This window comes from Rhinopithecus bieti, unplaced genomic scaffold (genome assembly GCF_001698545.2).
Source record: "Rhinopithecus bieti isolate Rb0 unplaced genomic scaffold, ASM169854v2 scaffold_35950, whole genome shotgun sequence".
NCBI classification, from domain to species: Eukaryota; Metazoa; Chordata; class Mammalia; order Primates; family Cercopithecidae; genus Rhinopithecus; species Rhinopithecus bieti.
This window is the reverse complement of record NW_016815506.1, coordinates 214,767-235,214: the sequence shown is the minus strand read 5'-3', so window position 1 is coordinate 235,214 and position 20,448 is coordinate 214,767. Positions and strand designations below refer to the sequence as shown.

The following is a 20,448-nucleotide window of genomic DNA, read 5'->3' as shown; positions in this document are numbered from 1 at the left end:
TGGTCTCGAACTTGATCTCAAGTGATCCCCCTGCTTTGACCTTTTAAAGTGCTAGGATTACAAGAGTGAGCCACCATGTCTGGCCTTCCCCCATCAATTCTTAGCTGGCCTTCAAAGCCCATCTCAAAGCCTGCCTTCTCAGCAAACCTCCCTCCAGCCCCAAGCCCCTTAGGGTGAGTCACCGCTGGCCCGGAATGCTGGCTCCCCTCTTCTCAGGTGTTTGGATCTGCCTCACCAGATCTGTAAGCTCCCTGAGGGTAGGCTCTGGGTCCTTTACTTATTTGTGCCCTTGTTAAGCCCCACCTACACCCACATATTCCAAGCTCATCAGATTCTTGAAATAATGGCTTTTTATTAAAGCAGACATAAGTGGGTTTCAGGAGCATTTATATTCCCAACTTGGTCTTGGGTACAAAGAAACTGAGGACTTCACGCTTGACTCCTTCACCTGAAACCCAAGCTACCTCAGCTGTTTCCTACCTCTCAGCTTATTCTAGGGAAACTCAAAGGTAGGGGCGAAGTGATTTGCTGGCCCAGGGTCCCTGGGGCACAGCGATGTCTAACTCCAGGGGATGTCCATGGTCCCTATCTCTAGACTCTCCAGAGATTCTGGTTCTTGTCCTGCCCGGATGCTCACCCTAGGGCAGTATGAAAAATTTTTCCATCTCCAGCAGAGGACTCTGAGGGAAGGGATTGGGAACTCTCTTTGGCTTCCGCTCTCTGGTAGGGCAAGTGTTAATGGTGAATTGTAACATATCTCTTGGCTGAGTCACCTCCCTCTGCCTATTCCCACAATTCCCCTCAGCTGTTATAAAGAGGACCAGAGGCTGGAGAGTAAAAAAGAACTGGAGGAAAGAGTCCCTCTGCCTAGCATTGCTTCCCCCAGGCTCCCAGAAATCTCAGGTCAGAAGGCACAGACAGCCTCTGGAACTCTTGTCTGGTGGGACCATGAACTGGCAGCAGCTGTGGCTGGGCTTCCTACTCCCCATGACAGTCTCAGGTCGGGTCCTGGGGCTTGCAGAGGAGATGGCCGTGGTAAGTCCCCCAATAAAGAGACCTGGGCCAGGGGAGGGACAGGGGTTACTGCCCATCCAAGCCTCCCTCCTGACCCCCAGCCTGATTGCCTTTCCCTTGCTCCCTCTGCCCCATGGTCTACCCTGCCCATCTCCCGCTGCTTCCTCTTGTTCCACCTGAGCCCCTTCTCTAAGGTGCTTCGCATTAGTGCTTCCATATTTGGCCCCTTCTCTCCTGAGGGACCTGTTAGGTCACTTAGAAGCTTTACTCTGAGACTAACCCCCTTTTAACCTGCTTACCTCCACTCCCATCATAGGAGTACCTGTCGCAATATGGGTACCTACAGAAGCCTCTAGAAGGATCTAATAACTTCAAGCCAGAAGATATCACCGAGGCTCTGAGGTGAGAAGCTGTGAGGTGCATGCATTTAGGGCTAAGGTCTGAAGGTCTTCTTCCTTCTCATCCCTTCCTCTCCCTAGGCCCACCTCCTCTTGACCCTAAACCATGGCAGGGATCTAGATTATGGTGGTGGGGCATGGGGTGAGATGGGGATTCACAGATGAGGAATACAGTCATTGGATCTCCCTAGGCCCTAAGCACTCCTTTGGAGTCTCTACCCACATCGTATCTCAAATACTAATATTTAGTTATAGCCCACATAAAGTATAATGATACGTAAAACTGAGTTGAGTTGTTGACATGCTGTTACCTTTTGTGGGCCTTTAATTCAGTACTTATTTCTGTTTTATAATTTTATATGTTGATATAATGGATTGTTTTTCTTTCTGCTCTCAGATATGTTCAGGTCCCTTGAAAAGCCCATAGGTCCTATGACAGTCCGTAGATGGATGAAATTGCTCCAGAGCAAGCTGGGCTGGGAGGGGTATCCAGACAGGAGGGGAGGAGGTTGGAAGAGGACAGGCTGTCAGGTGGGAGCACTAGTGGGAAGCTCCCCAGAGCAGGGGAGCTGGACACCTCCACAGAGTAGGAGAAGGTTAGAAATTGCAGTAGAGGGGCTGCGCACGGTGGCTCACGCCTGTAATTCCAGCACTTTGGGAGACCCAGGCAGGGGAATTGCTTGAGCCCAGAAGTTTGAGAGCAACCTGGGCAATACAGTGAGACCCCATCTCTACCAAAAAAGAAAGGAAGGAAGGAAGACAGAGAAGAGAGAGAAGAAAAAGAAAGAGAAAGAAAGGAAGAGAGAGAGAGAGAGAGAAAGAAAGAAAGAGAAAGAAAGAAAAGAGAGAAAGAAAGAAAAGAGAGAAAGAAAGAAAAGAGAGAAAGAAAGAAAGGAAAGAAAGAAAGAGAAAGAAAGAAAAGAGAGAGAGAAAGAAAGAAAGAAAGAAAGAAAGAAAGAAATTACAGTAGAGGAGAAAGGCTACACCTGAGGGCCAGCTTACTCGAATGAAAGAGCCTGAAATGGGGAGATGAAGCTGGAGTATCTCCATTTCTGCAGAAAGTCCCAATTATGAGGACTGGAGGCTGGAGTAACCCTGTCAGCTTCAGGGATTCTGTGCTATTCTTGGCCATGACCTTGGGCAGCAGGAAGTCAAAGAGCAATCATCTCCAGCTCCCGGTCATTTCAGATTTTCCTGTCCTGGTAGACCCATCCCTCTCCCTCCTTCAGAGCTTTTCAGGAAGCATCTGAACTTCCAGTCTCAGGTCAGCTGGATGATGCCACAAGGGCCCGCATGAGGCAGCCTCGTTGTGGCCTAGAGGATCCCTTCAACCAGAAGACCCTTAAATACCTGTTGCTGGGTGAGAACGGAGCCTGGAAAAGGGAGGGAGAGGAGGGGGTGCTGTGATTCTGGACTGTGGGTGGCATTAGGACAGTCTGGACCAGCTCAGTGTTGAATACCTGGTGATTACCTGGTTATCACCTGTCTTGGGGGTTGAGTGCCTAAACCCAGAGGAGCTCTCTGGGGTTGGCAGAAGGATCTGTATTTCTAATCTGTTTTCTGGTCATTAACTAGGCCGCTGGAGAAAGAAGCACTTGACTTTCCGCATCTTGAACCTGCCCTCCACCCTTCCATCCCACACAGCCCGGGCAGCCCTGCGTCAAGCCTTCCAGGACTGGAGCAAAGTGGCTCCCTTGACCTTCCGAGAGGTGCAGGCTGGTGGGGCTGACATCCGCCTCTCCTTCCATGGCCGCCAAAGCTTGTACTGTTCCAATTCTTTTGATGGGCCTGGTAGGCAACAGTTCTCAGTTCCCACCTCATAGACCTCTGAGATTACCTCTGTCTCCTTGAACCCGTGACTCTGGAACCTTGATGTTTGGGCTGCCCTTTATCCCACCTGCACCATACACTCTAATTACCTTCTAACGGGAGCAGGGGAGCAGTTGGTCATCTACATGGTGCCTCCCTCCCCTCCCTCCTCCCTCCCTTTATTCCTTCCTTCTCTCTCTCCCTCCCTCCCTCCCTCCACTCTCCCTCCTCAACCTCCCTCTTTCTTTTTCCTCTCTTACTTGCTTGACAGAGTCTCACTCTGTTGCCCAGACTGGAGTACAGTGGCACAATCATGGCTCACTGCAGCCTCAACCTCCCAGGCTCAAGTGATCCTCCCGCCTCAGCCTCCCAGGTAGAGACTACAGGAAAATACTACCACACCTGGCCAATTTTTGTAGAGATGAGGTTTTGCTATGTTGCCCAGGCTGGTCTTAAACTCCTGTACTCAAGCAATCATCCTGCATTGGCCTCTAAAAATGTTGGGATTACAGGTGTGAGCCATCACCCCTGGCTGCCTATGCTTCTTTTTCTCCCTTAAGTTCCCCTGTTCAAGGCCTACCTTAGAGGTATCGGCCAGAGAGGACTGGGTCAGAGAGCACGGAGTGGCTGGGGAGATAAGGGACAGTGATGAGCATTCCTGAGAGAACTGGGTGATGACAGGGGAATCTGAAAGGAGAGAAAGAAGCATCCAAGAGACAGTGAACATAGCTGGGGGAATTTTAAGGGCATGCATTAATTAGAGTTTATAATAGGCAGGGTGTGCTCTGGCCTAGCGGGCTCTGACCTCCTTCCTGTTCACCTTTGCCTTTGTCCAGGGAGAGTCCTGGCCCATGCCGACATCCCAGAGCTGGGCAGTGTGCACTTCGATGAAGACGAGTTCTGGACTGAGGGGACCTACCGTGGGGTGAACCTGCGCATCATTGCAGCCCATGAAGTGGGCCATGCCCTGGGGCTGGGGCACTCCCGATATTCCCAGGCCCTCATGGCCCCAGTCTACCAGGGCTACCAGCCCCACTTCAAGCTACACCCAGATGATGTGGCAGGGATCCAGGCTCTCTATGGTCAGTCCCTCCCCCTAGTGAGGGGGAGGGTCAGTCTGACTCCCATGTCAAGGTTTGAAGAGACAGGTCTAGCCTCCATGTAGGGATATAGCTTAGGGTCTTTCTTCTCTTCCAGCCCAGTTACTCCGTCTTCTTCATTTTCAGGAACAGTTTCTCTCTGACTTTTCTATACCTAATCTACCTTCCAGGCCTCTCTTTCCTTACACCCATGCTTGGGGATGGAGAACGCACATTCTTCTTCTTTTTTTTTTTTTTTTTTTTTTGAGATGGAGCCTCACTCTGTCACCCAGGCTGGAGTGCAATGGCACAATCTTGGCTCACTGCAACCTCTGCCTCCCCGGTTCAAGCGATTCTCCTGCCTCAGCCTCCCAAGTAGCTGGGATTACAGCTGCACGCCAGCATGCCCAGCTAATTCTTTTTTGTATTTTAGTAGAGATGGGGTTTCACCATGTTGCCCAGGATGGTCTTGAATTCCTGAGCTCAGGCAATCCACCCGCCTCGGCCTCCCAAAGTGCTAGGATTACAGGTGTGAGCCACTACACCTGGCAAGAATGCACATTCTAACAATCCTCCTTCTCCCTTTCTGGTGCTTCTCAAACCTATAATGTGTCTTCCACTGATATCAACATAATATTGCCTACCACGAAGGACAACGCTCTAGGATTCCCTTTTCACCTCTGTATGGGGCCTCTGAGCAAAACTTACAGGAGACTGGTGTGGAGGACAGGTGCTGTGAGTTCTCTCCCTAAGCAGCATTACTTTACCTTATAGGCAAGAAGAGTCCAGTGATAAGGGATGAGGAAGAAGAAGAGACAGAGCTGCCCACTGTGTCCCCAGTGCCCACAGAACCCAGTCCCATGCCAGACCCCTGCAGTAGTGAACTGGATGCCATGATGCTGGGTGAGGTCCTTCCCCTCCAGGCTGTTGGCAGGCAGTGGGGGCAGCCTGCTGATCCTGAGGCCTGGACATATGGGAGTGACATGGGACTTCAGCATGAGCAATGGAGGTTAGATCCCAGGCATTAATGACCATGGAAGGAGACATGTGACATGGGGAGGGAGAGTTCAGAGCCAAATTAAAGGTGGCTTAGGCAGGCACTTACCAAGGCTGCCACCCTCTAAGGGCCACTAGAACACATCTGGAAATGCAGCAAGATGGAGAAAACTACATTAACCAGATTGCCTGTTAGAGAGGGTGTTGCACCTGGTTGGAAGGACAAGTAGGAAGCCACTTGGAGGGGAGGCTGAGGTTCCTAAGGAGGAATAGTTATCTGCAGGACTTTTGTTTTGTTGAGTAGACCAAAGCTGAAATGCTCTGAGCAACAAAGCGTTCTGAGTCCTCTTTCTCTGCCTTTAATTTTCTCCTTGAATCAAAGTTGAATGAATATTTGAAGAATCAGCCTGCAGGGAGAGGGCAAATTGTTAGTCAGCCTGAGATATCCCCAAGTTTCTGTCTACTTGACCTCTGTCTTTTTGACTTGTTGACACACCATTACTCTAAGGGCCCCATGGGATGACCTATGCTTTCAAGGGGGACTACGTGTGGACTGTATCAGATTCAGGACCCGGCCCCTTGTTCCGAGTGTCTGCCCTTTGGGAGGGGCTCCCTGGAAACCTGGATGCTGCTGTCTATTCGCCTCGAACACAATGGATTCACTTCTTTAAGGGTAAGGGAGCTAGTTACAGTATCTTACTTGAGGAGGACCTAATCTTAAACTACAAAAGGGAGGGAGATGAGAAGTTTCTGAATGGGTGGAGCGGAGGAGACCAAAAGCTATCACCTGAGGACAGAGGTGACTTGTTCTCTCCTCACATGCTCTCAGGAGACAAGGTGTGGCGCTACATTAATTTCAAGATGTCTCCTGGCTTCCCCAAGAAGCTGAATAGGGTAGAACCTAACTTGGATGCAGCTTTCTATTGGCCTCTCAACCAAAAGGTGTTCCTCTTTAAGGTATAAAGTTCAAAGCAAGGGCAAATCCCTTCTTAGGAGGGGTGGGCTATCTTATACTGAGAATCAAAGCTTGTGCTTGAAGGGAGATGTTCTGCAGCTGCACTGGGCTGGGGGTAGACCTCTGGGGGTCCTAAGCTTTCTCCTCTTCCTCTCCCCACCCATCCCATATCCAGGGCTCTGGGTACTGGCAGTGGGACGAGCTGGCCCGAACTGACTTCAGCAGCTACCCCAAACCAATCAAGGGTTTGTTTACGGGAGTGCCAAACCAGTCTTCAGCTGCTATGAGTTGGCAAGATGGCCGAGTCTTCTTCTTCAAGGGCAAAGTCTACTGGCGCCTCAACCAGCAGCTTCGAGTAGAGAAAGGCTATCCCAGAAATATTGCCCACAACTGGATGCACTGTCGTCCCCAGACTGCAGACACTACCCCATCAGGTGGGGATACCACTCCTTCAGGTACGGGCACAACCTTGGATACCACTCTCAGCCACAGATACCACGTTTGAATACTGACTGCTCACCCACAGACACAATCTTGGACATTACGCCCTCAGGCTCCACCACCCACCCTTTCATTCCCTCCCAGAGGCCTAATACCTGAATGAAATACCTGTCTGCTTAGTTGAACCTCACAGGTGCTGTAGCAGGGGAATGACTGTAGACCTCAGGCCTCTAACAGTTCCAGCTCCAGCCACCACTCTCCTGTGCTCTTTCAATCCTGAGAAGTGCTCCCCTAACTCAGATTTGGCCCCCAACTCCATTTCCTGTCTTAGACAGCCCTTCCAACTGTGTCATCTCTTCTCTGGAGGTCAATGGTGGAGGCAGATGCCTGGGTCCTGTTCTTCTTACATAAAATGCAAGAAAACAGCATGGCCAGTAAACTGAGCAAGGGCCTTGGAATCCTTGAGAATCACATTTATGTGCTTATGGTTATGGGCAAGCTAATTAACCTTGTTGAACCTCAGATTCCCCATTTGCAACATTAGGTTAAGACCAGTCCTGCAGGGTTGTTGCACTAAATGAAATACTGTATGTGAAGTACCTGGCACAGTGTCTGGTACATTTGTGTTTAATAAAGGCTAACTCCATGTTCATAAGAGAGGACTGAACAGCTCTTCCTCTAGCTGTCTGGCTGTATAACTCTTACAGTAGTCTGTATGATAAAGGTACCTCTATTAGATCTTTAGGGGACAGAGGATTTGTCAAGATGGTTAGCTCTTTGTTTTGGGGTGCAGAGAAAGAAAAGAGCAGCAACAGCAGAGGCTGGACTCCTGGTTCAGTATTTAATGCCATTTTATTCACATGCTCCCATGTTCTCCCTCCCTCCCATTGTAGCCTTGCTGCCCAGGGGAGGGATATGTCTTCCTTTATGCATCTGGGAAACCAGGAACAGACCTTGGGCAGGAGAGTCAGAGGGGGAAGAGTTAGAATGGGTTAGTGGCTGGAACAAAGTTCTGGTTAAGGAGGAAATTAGTGCCACCCACAGTGAGAAGCAGAGAAAGCATTTGTCTCCTATGCAGCCCTGAAGACCAGGCTCCTTTGGGCAAAACGCAAGACTCTGGCAGGTGGGCCAATGCTCTCTCCTCAGAGCAAGAAGCCAGCTTTTGGGGAAGGCAGGTCCTGAGGCAGGCACTGCCCTGTGGTCTTCCCCAGGTTGAGGAGAAAAGTGGAAGCACCATGGAAGATAGTGCTCCTAGCTGAGGTAGGAGGTGGGGGTTTAAGCCTATGGGGCCCAGGGGGAAGGTCAAACAAACCCAACTACCCCCTAATGAAGTGCCTGGAGGTTGGGGTATCTTGGAGCTCCTCAGAGCCCTTCTTCCCATCAAAAAGCTATCAAATGCCTTAGAAGCTCCCTGATCCTACAAAACAAAAACCGCTTGTTTTTACCACTGTGAGGCATGCTGAGGTGGATATTTAAAAGGCTATTTCAAGACCAGGTACGGTGGCTATAATCCTAGCATTTTGGGAGGCTGAAGCAGGAGGATCACTTGAGCCCAGGAGTTCAAGACCAGCTTGGGCAACATAGGGAGACCCTATCTCTGCAAAAATAAATAAATAAATAAATAAAAACAAATGAATAAAATTAGCTGTGTGTGGCGCCTGTGGTCCCAGCCACTCGGGAGGCTGAATGGGAGGCTTGCTTGGGCTGGGGAGGTCAAGATTGTCATGAGCTATGATCACGCCACGGCACTGGACAGAACAAGACCTTGTCTAAAAAAAAAAAAAAAAAAAAAAAAAGGCTATATAGGTAAGGCTTGGAGGGAATTCGGTAGTCAGTTTCTTTGGGGACCAGGGTACCTCTATTATTGGTCAGAGGTAAATATTCATACTTTCGTTCTTCCCCCTTCCCCATAAGACTCTTCTCTGTTCTTGGAACATATCCCTACAAGGCAGGTCTGGGTTGAGGCACAGATCCTATCCCCAAGTCCAAGAGGTGGGGAAGTTTATGTGCAGGTCCTGTGACTCAAACCCTGTCCACCTAGTGTTCCCAGGCCCTCACAGGGGTGAGGGCAAAAGTGGAAGTCTAGGCTCAGGTCTGGTTAGAACCAGAGATTAAGGTAAGGGGTACAGTGGAACCACAGTCAGAATCCAGGTCCAGGACGGTGTAGGGGGCTGTGGCCTGGGGTCCTGGTCCCAGTTGGCACTCTTGAAGACTCTGGAGGGACACAGGGCAGAGAGGAAGGAGGGGCCTGGGTCAGAGCCCCCCTCCCACCCTGACCATCCCTATATGCCCTCTGCTCCATCTGCCCAGGGTGTCCCCAAGCCCCCCACTCACTGGAGTGAGACTGTCAGCAGGGTTCCAGGTAGTGGCAGGGAGCTGGTGCTGATAGCTGCCCTCACAAAGCCCCACCCCAGAGGGGATCCAGTGCCATTTGGCCTTTTGCTAAAGGGTCCGAAGGAGTTGGAGATGCCTTTGCTGGTGGCTTAAAACCACTGCTGGCCAGGTGCGGTGGCTCACGCTTGTAATCCCAGCACTTTGGGAGGCTGAGGTGGGTGGATCACTTGAGGTCGGGAGTTCAGGGCCAGCCTGGCCAACATGGTGAAACCCTGTCTCTACTAAAGATACAAAAACTAGCCAGGCATAGTGGTGCACATCTGTAATCCCAGCTACTCGGGAAGCTAAGGCATGAGAATCACTTGAATCCAGGAGGCAGAGGTTGCAGTGAGCCAAGATCATGCCACTGCACTCTAGCCTGGGTGACAGAGTGAGACTCTGTCTCAAAAAAAAAAAAAAAAAAAGACCACTGCTTAGGAGGGGGCAATACAGACTCAAGGAGGCCTCTTTAGACCTGAATCCTAACACATTCTAAAGAAACCCATTTGACCTTCCTGTTATGTTTATCTCAAGCCTCATCTTCCCCCCATTTATTCTTTTTTTGTTTTTGAAACGGACTCTTGCTCTGTCGCCCAGGCTGGAATGTAGTGGTGTGATCTCGGCTCACTGCAAGCTCCGCCTCCCGGGTTCAAGCCATTCTCCTGCCTCAGCCTCCAGAGTAGCTGGGACTACAGGCGCCCGCCACCAAGCCCGGCTAGTTTATTTTTTGTATTTTTAGTAGAGACAGGGTTTCACCATGTTAGTCACGATGGTCTCGATCTCCTGACCTCGTGATCCGCCCGCCTTGGCCTCCCAAAGTGTTGGGATTACAGGCGTGAGCCACCATGCCCGGCCCCCCATTTATTCTAAAAGAAACTCTTTGGAATTCTATTCTTTCCTCCTAGACCTCCCTGAGATCCTCCTTTCCTTCTGTAACTCTTTCCTGCTTCCCCTGACTCCTTCAACTTTTTTTTTCAGTGCCCTGCCCCATTCACCTTGGACATCCTCCCCAACTCTCCTTCCTCATATGTATTTCTCCCCTTCCCCTCCTCAAGTCTAGGAACTGGGGACATGAGTAGGCACAGTTTGGCTGCTTCTGTACCACAGCACTAACTCACCATTGGTGTGGCCTCCATGTTCCTCAGGCATGACCTTGCTTCTGTACCACAGCACTAACTCACCATTGGTATGGCCTCCATGTTCCTCAGGCACGAGCTTCCACTGGACCAGGGCCCCCAAGACTGGCCAAATCCCCAGGAAGATCCAGCTATATCAGCAGAGAGAAGACAAGGGTGGAAGTGTCTACAGGCATTGGCCCAGCCGACTGCCCAGTGCCAGCTCCTCCAGGAATTAAGTCAGCATAGGCCACAAACACTGCAGAACCCAGCAGGGCTGTGCCCAGAACTGTGAATGGATGTGACCACCCAAGTGTGAGCAGGGTTCCCAGCAGCGCCGGCCCCCCAGCCCCCCAGCTGGCACCCATGCTAAAGGTGGTTGGCAGATAGGCTCAGTGGAGAGCAGGACTCCAGCACCCAAGGTCAGGCCTAGCAGGAGACCAGTTAATAAGAGCCCAAAACAGTGAACCAGCATGGTGACCACGCCGTAGAGGAGTGGTCTACGTAGAGAGTGCTGTGGTGATGACCACAGCCATGCCTACTCTCATTTCCAGGCTCAGCTGTGTCTCCAGCACCCGCACCTTGTGGCACAGTAGAAAGCTCCTGACAGCAGACCGGAGAGAAACATCACTGTCTTGAAGCAGCGGTAGCCTGGGAAGTGAGGCAGGAGGCATTGAGAGACAGGAATGGGGCTCTATGGGGATGACTCTGATGAATTCCAAGGGAGAGGAATGGCTCACTAGAGGAGAAGACAGGAGCAGCACATCAACAGACCTCAAGCCCAGGGGCAGAAAGGGGTAGCTTAGGGTCGGGAAGTCACTGTTTCCGGAACTGTGAGGGAATGGGAGGGAAAATCAAGAGGTAAGATGGATACATTGAGGGGAGTAAGGATAGAAAGAAGGTCTAGTCCTTTCAGGGATAGCAGATAGGAAAAAATCAGCACAAGCTGATTCAGGTTTTTGGGGAAGAGTAAAGAATCCTGAAACATAGAGAATAATTTAGGAATGGGGTTTTCAGGTAGGAGGTAAGAGAAGGGCAAATGACAGATGCCAGAAGTGAGAGCTAGAAGGCATGGGCATGGAGGATGGACAAGAAGCTGGCAAGAGCAACAACATAGGCCTAGGAATACAGCCAGAGCAACATGGGCCACACTGGAGGTAGGAACCCCTGGCAGGGAGGTGAGATGGCTCAGGAGCAAGGAGGAAAGTTGGCATCATCCTTGAGGGTGACAGTCTTGGGCAATGGCCCCCTAGGTCCTTGGCCCTGCCCTCCCGAAGCAGCAGTAGATGATTCCAAAGCAGCAGCAAAGGGCACACACCAGGGCAGGTGCCAGTTCAGGATTGTCCTGGGGTTCCAAAACACATCTTGGGTCTGGAGGCTTTGGGAGTTGTTGATTAAAGGGCCTGGGGTCAGATGTCACAGCCAGGGGCGGCAAGACTTCCCCCAGGGCCAAAGAGAAAGTGGTCACAGAGGGGGAGATGTCAGCTCCTCTCATCCATCCACGAATGTCTTTAGGGGATAGGGAAACCTGCAGGGGGGCACGGGGCAGAAACTTCGGTGCCCATAAATCTTAGGGATTCTGTACCTCTACTTATTTTAAATAATGGTGCCCATTTCAGAAGCCAGTATGACCCTGCTGAGGTAACTGAAGAAATCTACAGGATTGGATTGAGAGGAGCAGGATCTGTCTTTACCACTTCCTGAAACAAGGACACTTAAGTAAAATGTAAAAGGAAATCTTATAAAGTAATGAAAATCTTACAAAGTAATGAGCCTTTGCCTGCCCGCACCACCCTGCAGCTCTTCAGGGTGAGAATGGAAGGAACAAGAAGCTCTGGATGTGTGGAGGGAGGGGGGCAGGGACATTACTGCCCCATCTGCGACTGGGACTTAATACTACCCCACGAGATTGGGAAGGGTGAGGTTAATAGAGAGGGGAGAGGGAGGGAGACCAGGAGAGTATGAGTCATGGTAGGGTCTCTGGACAGCTCCTCCAGCCACAGGGCAGAAAGAGGGAGAAAACCAGACACCAAGGGTTTGGAAGAAGGAATTAAGTAGAGACACACCCACAGTTCGTCAGGGTTTTAAAGCCTCAGCTTCATGCTGAGATGGAGTTGTTGGAGGAAGGGACATCCAGCCACAGTCCTAATCCCACAGCCCCTCATGGAATAAGCAGGGACTTTGCCCACAGACATCTCCCATCCTGGTAGCCACTTGCACCTCCCCTTAGGATACTGGTGGGAATTTTCCTACCTTACCCTTCCCCCAGCAGTATCAGGGCTGCCAGTGGGATTTGAATTCAGATCCTGAAAGGAGAACACCAAGGAGGAGCTGGCATTTCGGGCACTGTGGGAATGAAGTGGCATAAATGCAGGCACTTTACTTCCTTCAGCTGTCCTTTGCATATCAAGGTCCTTACAGGCTGGAGGGTTGGCTCTCGGAGCTCCTCTCCTCAATCTGCTTGGAAGTCTGGGGACCCTGAACAAGATGGGGGTTGGGGAGGGGATGTTAACTACTCACCACCCTGCCAGGGTTGAGGAGGAGCGGGTGGAAGTGCTTCCCTAGACCCCCAGCTGCATCCCCGCTCGGAGGTCCTAGACGCCGAGGGGTCGGCTGTCGGTCGAGGGCACCCCCAGGGCCACTCTGTTTGTTGCTGCCTAAACTCTTTCAAGTCGCAGCTCAGGCTCTGTGAGCTAAATGCAACTAGCTTGCGGGGTGGAGAAAGGGGACAGGGGCGTGTGTGTTTGTGTGTGTGCGTGTGTGTGTGTGTACGCGCGCGCGCGCGCGCGCTCGCGGTAGGTGGAGGGGGGTGACATCACAAGGCAGGCCCCTCCAACTCTTTCCCCTGTGTGTGGGGGGACCCAGGTTGCCTACTGCTCTAGTCCAGGACCAGAGACCCCCAACTATATAACAGGTAAGAGTCTTGAGAGTCACCCCAAGAGTTTTGGAGAAGGGTCTCCGAATACTTAGGAGATGACAACCGGAAGCTCTCAAAGCCCCAATAGGGGTCCCAGCGCCCCCCTAGTTCCAGCTTGGTTTCTTCCACTTCCCAGAGAATTGGAGTATTGTCTCCTGGAGAGCCGGGTGGTCGGGATCGTGGACCCAGGGAAGGGGCTTTTGCTAGTCTGGGAGCGCCAGCGGGGGGTTCATGGGTGGAAAAACTTTCGGATCAAAACAGGGCCTGGAAGGGGCACTGACAGGAGAGCTATAAGGCTAGAGGCGTGTGCAGAGGAGGGGACCGACGGAACGGGAGTCGGGGGCGCATGTGGACGTCCACCAAATAGCTTGGTATGCAGATAAGATGTCAAGCAGCATGTAGATGAGTTCAGTGTTCTTTGGCTCTCGGGTAAGGTTCTGAGCCGAGCTGAGTTACGCTCCCAGTTCCTAGGCACCGCTCGGTGATCGGGCCTGGGGAGCTGCGTCCCGAGAGGCGGATCCAGGTATAAGGGGCAGCTCGCCAGCTGGGTCAAGCGAGGGGGAGGCCGTGGGTTGCTGTGAAAGGAGGGGCAGCGCTGCAGGGCGAGGGTGGGGGCCAGTCCGGGGCACCCTCTCCTCTGTTCCACCTCCGCACCGCAGGATACAAAGGGGCCTCTGTCCTCGCAGCTGCCAGCGCGGAAGGGATCAGGGCAGTGATTCTTCTGAGCTCTCCGGTTTTGTCTGCAAGGGAAACAGGCTACGTGTGGCTCGGTGGCTGCCCTCCATCTCCCAGGAATCCACCCAGAGCAACCCTGAGAGTCTGCCCTTAGTCCGCAGGCATTGGTGCAGAGCCCACTTGCCTTGCTTCCAGCGGTGCAACCTGCGGGAATCCTATTCCCACACGCGGAGGGAGGGGTCTTTAAATGGCGGGGCCACTACTTCCTTAGGACCGCCTCCGTGGACGACGCAGCGCTAGCTGGACTGGCTCGCCTCTCAGCCAACCACTATTTCTTTTCCTTCCCGTCTCTTCCCTGGTGACCCCGGAAGTGGAAGTAGGCCCAGGTCGGCGGCGGCGGCGGGGACGGAAGGCGGAAGCAGAGCGTGAGCGGGAGGCGGAGCCGGGAGAGCGGCTCTCGTAGCTCACCCTGGCCCCAGGCCGGGAGGCTCGAGGGGGAGGAGTTACCGCCGTTCTTCGGTACGTCCGTTTTTGTTTTTATTTTTTTTGTTTGTTTGCTTGCTTGATTTTGAGATGGAGTCTCGCTCTGTCGCCCAGGCTGGAGTACAGTGGAACGATCTCGGCTCACTGCAACCTCCACCTTCCGGGTTCAAGCGATTCTTCTGCCTCAGCCTCCCGAGTAGCTGGGACTACAGGTGCGCGCCACCACGCTTGGCTAATTTTTGTATTTTTAATAGAGACGGAGTTTCACCCTATTGGCCAGGCTGGTCTCGAACTCCTGACCTCGTGATCCGCCCGCCTCGGCCTCCCAAAGTGCTGGGATTACAGGCGTGAGCCACCGTGCGGGGCCACCTTTGTCCCTTCTACACAGCCGGTGGGTTCCCTGGTAGTCTTTCTTAGGGGCAGCCCTAAGCTCCGCCCCCAGATTTTCCTCCAGGGCCGCACGGCCCCCACCCTTTACTGGCAGTCTGTGGCCCCTATCCGGCCGCCTTTCCCATTTTCCTAAGAGTGACCCACCCTCCCCCGACCACACCCTTTACGGTACCTCCCTCTTTCCCTGATTGAAGGTTATCGTTTTCTGGGGAAAGAAGAAAAACTTAGGGGATTCGGAGGAGAGGGGAGGGAGCAAGCAGGGTTGTGGTGAGTCTAGTTTTGGCTTATTGCTAGGAATAGCGAATGCCCCCAAAGAACTTGGGAAAACAAGGGAGGTGAATGAATTAAATGTGTCCACTACTTAAGATGGTTTAATTCCTCTCTTGGTCTCATCCTTGACCGTCTCCACCTTGACATCTGTTACAGGCATCAGAACACACCATGATGGCTGTGACCTAAGACCCTCAGGAAGCCCTGGGGTCATGGCCCAGAAGCACCCCGGAGAAAGAGGGTTGTGTGGAGCCCACCACAGTGGTGGTGCCTCCCTCAGGACTTTAGGACCCTCCGTGGACCCTGAAATACCTTCATTCTCAGGACTCAGGGACTCAGCAGGGACTGCTCCTAATGGTACCCGCTGCCTCACAGACCACTCTGGTCCTAAGTACACACAGCACCCAAACCCAGCCCATTGGTTGGACCCAAGCCATGGCCCCCCAAGGGGTCCAGGACCACCTAGAGATGCAGAGGACCCTGACCAGAGTGAGACATCTTCAGAAGAAGAATCAGGAGCGGACCAGGAACTCTCAAAAGATGATGAGGCAGGGTACCAGGAGGATGGGAACCCTTCTTTTCTTTCCATTCCATCTGCTTGCAACTGCCAGGGAACACCTGGAATTCCAGAAGGGCCTGACTCTGAGGGAGGAAATGGCTCTTCTAGCAACTTTTGCCACCACTGTACCTCTCCAGCCTTGGGGGAAGATGAAGAGTTGGAAGAGGAATATGATGATGAAGAATCTCTTAAATTCCCCAGTGATTTTTCACGTGTGTCCAGCGGAAAGAAACCCGCATCCCGGAGACAGCGGCACCGCTTTCCAACGAAGGAGGATACTCGGGAGGGTGGACGAAGGGATCCCAGGTCCCCTGGTCGACATCGGCTGGGCCGGAAACGAAGTCAAGCAGATAAGCGCAGAGGCCTGGGATTGTGGGGAGCTGAGGAACTATGTCAACTTGGACAGGCAGGCTTTTGGTGGCTGATTGAACTGCTGGTATTGGTGGGAGAGTACGTAGAAACTTGTGGCCATTTCATCTATGCATGCAGGCAGCTGAAAAGCAGTGATTTGGACCTTTTTCGAGTTTGGATGGGAGTCTGGACAGGGCGGCTGGGGGGCTGGGCCCAGGTCATGTTTCAGTTTCTAACCCAGGGGTTTTACCGTGGAGTAGGATTGTTTACCCGTTTTCTTAAGCTGCTGGGTGCTTTGCTGCTCCTGGCTCTGGCTGTCTTTTTGGGCTTTCTACAGTTGGGATGGCGGTTTCTGGTGGGACTAGGTGACCGGTTAGGCTGGAGGGATAAGGCCACCTGGCTCTTCTCTTGGCTGGATTCCCCAGCCTTGCAGCGTTGCTTGACTCTGCTGAGAGATAGCAGGCCATGGCAGCGGCTGGTAAAAATAGTTCAGTGGGGCTGGCTGGAGTTGCCTTGGGTCAAGCAGAATACTAATAGGCAGGGGAATGCACCTGTAGCTAGTGGGCGCTACTGCCAGCCTGAAGAGGAAGTGGCTCGACTCTTGACCATGACTGGGGTTCCTGAGGATGAGCTAAACCCTTTCCATGTACTGGGGGTTGAGGCCACAGCATCAGATGTTGAACTGAAGAAGGCCTATAGACAGCTGGCAGTGATGGTGAGTACCTTTCTGTTTCCTGTTCCTCTCTTTTGTTCCCATATTTTCTTTCTTTCTTTTTTTTTTTTTTTGAGATGTAGTCTCACCTCGTCGCTCAGGCTGGAGTGCAGTGGCACAATCTCAGCTCACTGCAACCTCCGCCTCCTGAGTTCAAGCGATTCTCCTGCCTTAGCCTCATGAGTAGCTGGGATTACAGGTGCGCACCACCATGCCTGGCTAATTTTTTTTGTATTTTTAGTAAAGACGGGGTTTCACCATGTTGGTCATGCTGGTCTCGAACTCCTGATCTCATGATCCATCCGCCTCAGCCTCCCAAAGTGCTGGGATTACAAGTGTGAGCCACGGCTCCTGGCCTGTTCCTATATTTTCTATTCCAGTTTTGGTGAGAGTGGAATAAAGGGAAGGCAGAGTAGAAAGTTAACGGGTAGGTGAAGATTAACCTTTTTTCTTTTTTTTTTTTTGAGAAGGAGTCTTGCTCTATCTCTTAGGTTGGAGTGCAGTGGCACGATCTTGGCTCACTGCAAACTCCGCCTCCCGGGTTGACGCCATTCTCCTGCCTCAGCCTCCCCAGTAGCTGGGACTACAGGCGCCTGCCACCATGCCCGGCTAATTTTTTGTATTTTAGTAGAGACGGGGTTTCACCGTGTTAGCCAGGATGGTCTTGATCTCCTGACCTTGTGATCCGCCCGCCTCGACCTCCCAAGGTTCTGGGATTACAGGTGTGAGCCACTGCACCCGGCCGGTTAACATATTCTTAGGAAGGAGTCATAAAGACTTTTTGGGCCAGGTGTAGTGGCTCACACCTGTGATCTCAGCACTTTGGGAGGCCAGGCTTGGTGGCGCATGCCTGTAATCCCAGCTACTAAGGAGGCTGAGGTGGCAGGATCAGTTGAGCCCAGGAGGTCGAGGCTGCAGTGAGCCGGGATCATGTACCTACAGTCTGGGCAACAAAGCCAGACCATGTCAAAAAAAAAAAAAAGGTATCTTCCCCTCTACTATGGGGTCTGATCTTCCTTCCATTTTGTTTCTTGTCATGAGATATATTTTTTGAACCTGGTATATTAGGCAATGTAGCCTAATTCACCTGGAATATCTAGGTGAAGTCCCTCTAACTAGAATGGGAAAAAGACCTGTTCAGAGAGCACCTCAGTTGCTCTTCTCTGAACAAATGGGGTTTTTTGTTTTTTTTTTAAACGTGGGGCAACCCAACTATTTCTCCCAGAGAAGCAAATATGGACCTAGTGTGGGAGGGTCAGGGAGTGCATGTAAGTATTTTAGCACCAGGTAGGAGAAAACAGGCTGTTTCAAGGTCAGCAACTCAGAATAGGAGAGGGAAAGAAAATGGAAGTGTATGCATATGTATGTCATACATGAAAATATGGTTGCTTTTATTGATAAGAGGGTGTGCAGGGCCGGGCGCAGTGGCTCACGCCTGTAATCCCAGCACTTGGGGAGGCTGAGGTGGGTGGATCACGAGGTTAGGAGATCGAGACCATCCTGGCTAACATGGTGAAACCCCATCTCTATTAAAAATACAAAAAAAATTAGCTGGGCGTGGTGGTGGGCACCTGTAGTCCCAGCTACTCGGGGGGCTGAGGCAGGAAAATGGCATGAACCCGGAGGGGGAGCTTGCAGTGAGCTGAGATCGTGCCACTGTATTCCAGCCTGGGCGACAGAGCAAGACCTCGTCTCAAAAAAAAAAAAAAGAAAAAAAAAGAGGGTGTGCAGATGGGAGTTGTGTTGCAACTTATGACTGAGGGAAATGGTTTAATACAAGCATGCTATCAAATTGTATTAGAAGTAGATATTAGATTGATATTAGATACCAGATTGTTACTGCTATTTCTGTACAAATAAAACTATATTATGAATTAAGTAAGGTGTGTAAATTGGAGGCCTACTTACACTGGAGTGTATGGAGCTGGACTGGTAAACCATCACAGTGTGCAAATTACCTCAATGGCTGCATGACACCAAAAAGGAATGGGCAACTAAAGTTTCCATTAATGATTAAAGGTACAGTAAACCACCACACCTGTAACTTACCAAAGGACTGAATTAATTTGGTGGGAAATGTATGCCCCTTAGTAGGTAGCTTGGTATATATATATATTTTTTGAGACAGGGTCTCACTCCAGTTCCCCAGGCTGGAGTACAGTGGCAGGATCTCAGCTCACTGCAGCCTTGACCCCCCCAGGCTCAGGTGATTCTTCCACCTCAGCTTCCCGAGTAGCTGGAACTACAGTTGTGCACCACCACACCCGGCTAATTTTTTTTATTTTTAGTAGAGATGGGGTCTCACTATGTTGCCTAGCCTGATCTCGAACTCCTGGACTCAAGCAATCCACCTGCCTCGGCCTCCCAGAATGCTGGGATTACAGGCTTGAGCCACTGCGCTTGGCCTGTGCTCTATTTTTAGAGTGGGTAACAATTGTTTACTCTCGTTGTTACTAGTATTAGAGCTCTTTTCTCACCTTCTTTGAGTAGACATCCTGTTTTGGAGAATATTCTTAACAAAAATTCTCATTTTTCAATTTCTCTTGGAGTAGAGATGTAGTTAAGTTCCCCTACCCTCAAAACATCTATCCCTATACCCCAAAGATCTCTCTTGTCCTGGACCAGAGTGTCTCTGGGCTTTTATTGAACCTCTCACTGCCACTAAGCCCTAGTGTGAATATGACTAAAAGGCTGTTCAATTAGCTTGGGAATGTGGGAACTTTAACAGCATTTTAGTTATTTGGCATCAGTCAGGAGACTAGCTTTATCTCTTTTTGGGGAATGGGGATGCATACAATCAGGAAGCTGTAGGAAGAGAGGATATTATTTGTCTTGGAGAGAAGGCTGAAAGTATATAAAAAGCCTCTTGAGACCATGATATGCTATTTCATTTCTGAGACTGAAAGGTAGATCACTGTAGGAAGTTTTGGATATGAGAATTTTCTAGTTAAAAAAGAATGAGTTTCAAGATGTAACATCTTTGGAACTCTTATTTTATGACTGATATATGTGTGTGCCGGAGACCAACTGTCCCAATTCATCTGGGATTGAGGAGTTTCTAGAGGCATGGGACTTTTCAGTGCTAAAACTGGGACAGTCTCAGGCAAACTGGGATGATGAATCCACCGTAGTGCCTGATTCTTTGCTACATACTTCATATATATTTTTATTTAATCCCCCCAACGATCCATGATACATATATTCAGGCTGGGTGCGGTGGCACACGCGTGTAATCCCAGCACTTTGGGAGGCTGAGGTATGGAGATCATTTGAGGTTAGGAGTTCGAGACCAGACTGTCCAACTAGATGAAACCCCGTCTCCACTAAAAATACAAAAAAATTAGCTGAGTGTGGTGGCGCATGCCTGTAGTCCCACCTACTAGAGAGGCTGAGGCAGGAGAATTGCTAGAACCTGGGAGGCGGAGGTTACAGGGAGCTGAGATCGTGCCACTGCACTCTAGCCTGGGCGACAGAGCAAGACTTCGTCTCAAAAAAAAAAAAGATAGATATTCAAGGTAATATAGCTAATTTAACAGAGCCGTGAATTGAACCAGATCTGCAGAGCCAGAGCAATTAATCATTAAGCTACGGTGACTCTTCAAAAGGGTGATGAAAGAGAGCCCTTTGATATGAGAATAAACTCAAGGTGGGGAGAGGGTTGGAATGGATTTGTAATGAAATCTGTTTTGGTAGGTTCATCCTGACAAAAATCATCATCCCCGGGCTGAGGAGGCCTTCAAGGTTTTGCGAGCAGCTTGGGACATTGTCAGCAATGCTGAAAAGCGAAAGGAATATGAGATGTAAGTTGGAGATGGGAAATCATCAGATAATGGTAAATGAAAAATCCTCAATAGGAGAGGCATCTGGACTTGGGGGTGGAGGCTCGTTGAGGTAGAGAGAACTGAAGTCAC

The 20,448-nt window shown here is 51.0% G+C and overlaps 2 protein-coding genes and 1 pseudogene across 12 annotated transcripts in view; 2 read left to right on the top strand and 1 right to left on the bottom strand.

The window, feature by feature from the left end:
- Positions 1–619: 619 nt before the first annotated feature.
- Positions 620–7,351, top strand: MMP19 (matrix metallopeptidase 19). 5 transcript variants are annotated; one of them, XR_001881702.1, is made up of 9 exons: positions 621–1,035; positions 1,331–1,416; positions 2,642–2,772; positions 2,988–3,203; positions 4,058–4,303; positions 5,075–5,309; positions 5,805–5,969; positions 6,126–6,253; positions 6,427–7,351. XR_001881702.1 is itself a non-coding variant. In XM_017853302.1 (9 exons), the coding sequence occupies exons 1-9, from the start codon at positions 949–951 to the stop codon at positions 6,754–6,756; spliced, it is 1,518 nt and encodes a 505-aa protein (XP_017708791.1). In that variant the 5' UTR covers positions 625–948; the 3' UTR covers positions 6,757–7,351. The 5 variants fall into 5 exon arrangements, 4 of the variants coding, with proteins under 4 accessions (XP_017708794.1, XP_017708792.1, XP_017708791.1 ...); XM_017853302.1 differs by having other exon boundaries at positions 625–1,035; positions 5,075–5,203; XM_017853304.1 differs by having other exon boundaries at positions 626–1,035; positions 2,671–2,772; positions 5,075–5,203.
- A 174-nt stretch (positions 7,352–7,525) lies between these two features.
- LOC108515996 (uncharacterized) lies at positions 7,526–12,995 on the bottom strand (annotated as a pseudogene).
- The window catches only part of SARNP (SAP domain containing ribonucleoprotein), an 82,778-nt gene continuing 74,855 nt past the window's right edge, over positions 12,526–20,448 (top strand). For 4 of the 7 annotated variants that reach the window (XR_001881699.1, XM_017853299.1, XM_017853295.1 and 1 more), the window contains exons 1-4: positions 12,526–13,620; positions 14,144–14,291; positions 15,072–16,540; positions 20,231–20,337. Coding sequence is in view for 6 of the 7 variants with exons in the window: in XM_017853299.1 (XP_017708788.1) it covers positions 15,128–16,540; positions 20,231–20,337 (1,520 nt within the window). In the remaining variant the exon portion in view is untranslated. Of the gene's footprint in view, positions 13,621–14,143; positions 14,292–14,575; positions 14,647–15,071; positions 16,541–20,230; positions 20,338–20,448 lie in introns of those variants that run through there. The other 3 variants (XM_017853297.1, XM_017853296.1, XM_017853298.1) reach the window with 3 other exon arrangements.

Excerpts from the sequence above, each read along its gene's own strand:
- MMP19 (XM_017853302.1), top strand. The coding sequence starts at position 949 with ATGAACTGGCAGCAGCTGTGGCTGGGCTTCCTACTCCCCATGACAGTC. Across the intron at positions 2,773-2,987 it reads CCTTAAATACCTGTTGCTGG|GCCGCTGGAGAAAGAAGCAC; the intron begins GTGAGAACGGAG and ends GTCATTAACTAG. Across the intron at positions 5,970-6,125 it reads ATGGATTCACTTCTTTAAGG|GAGACAAGGTGTGGCGCTAC; the intron begins GTAAGGGAGCTA and ends ACATGCTCTCAG.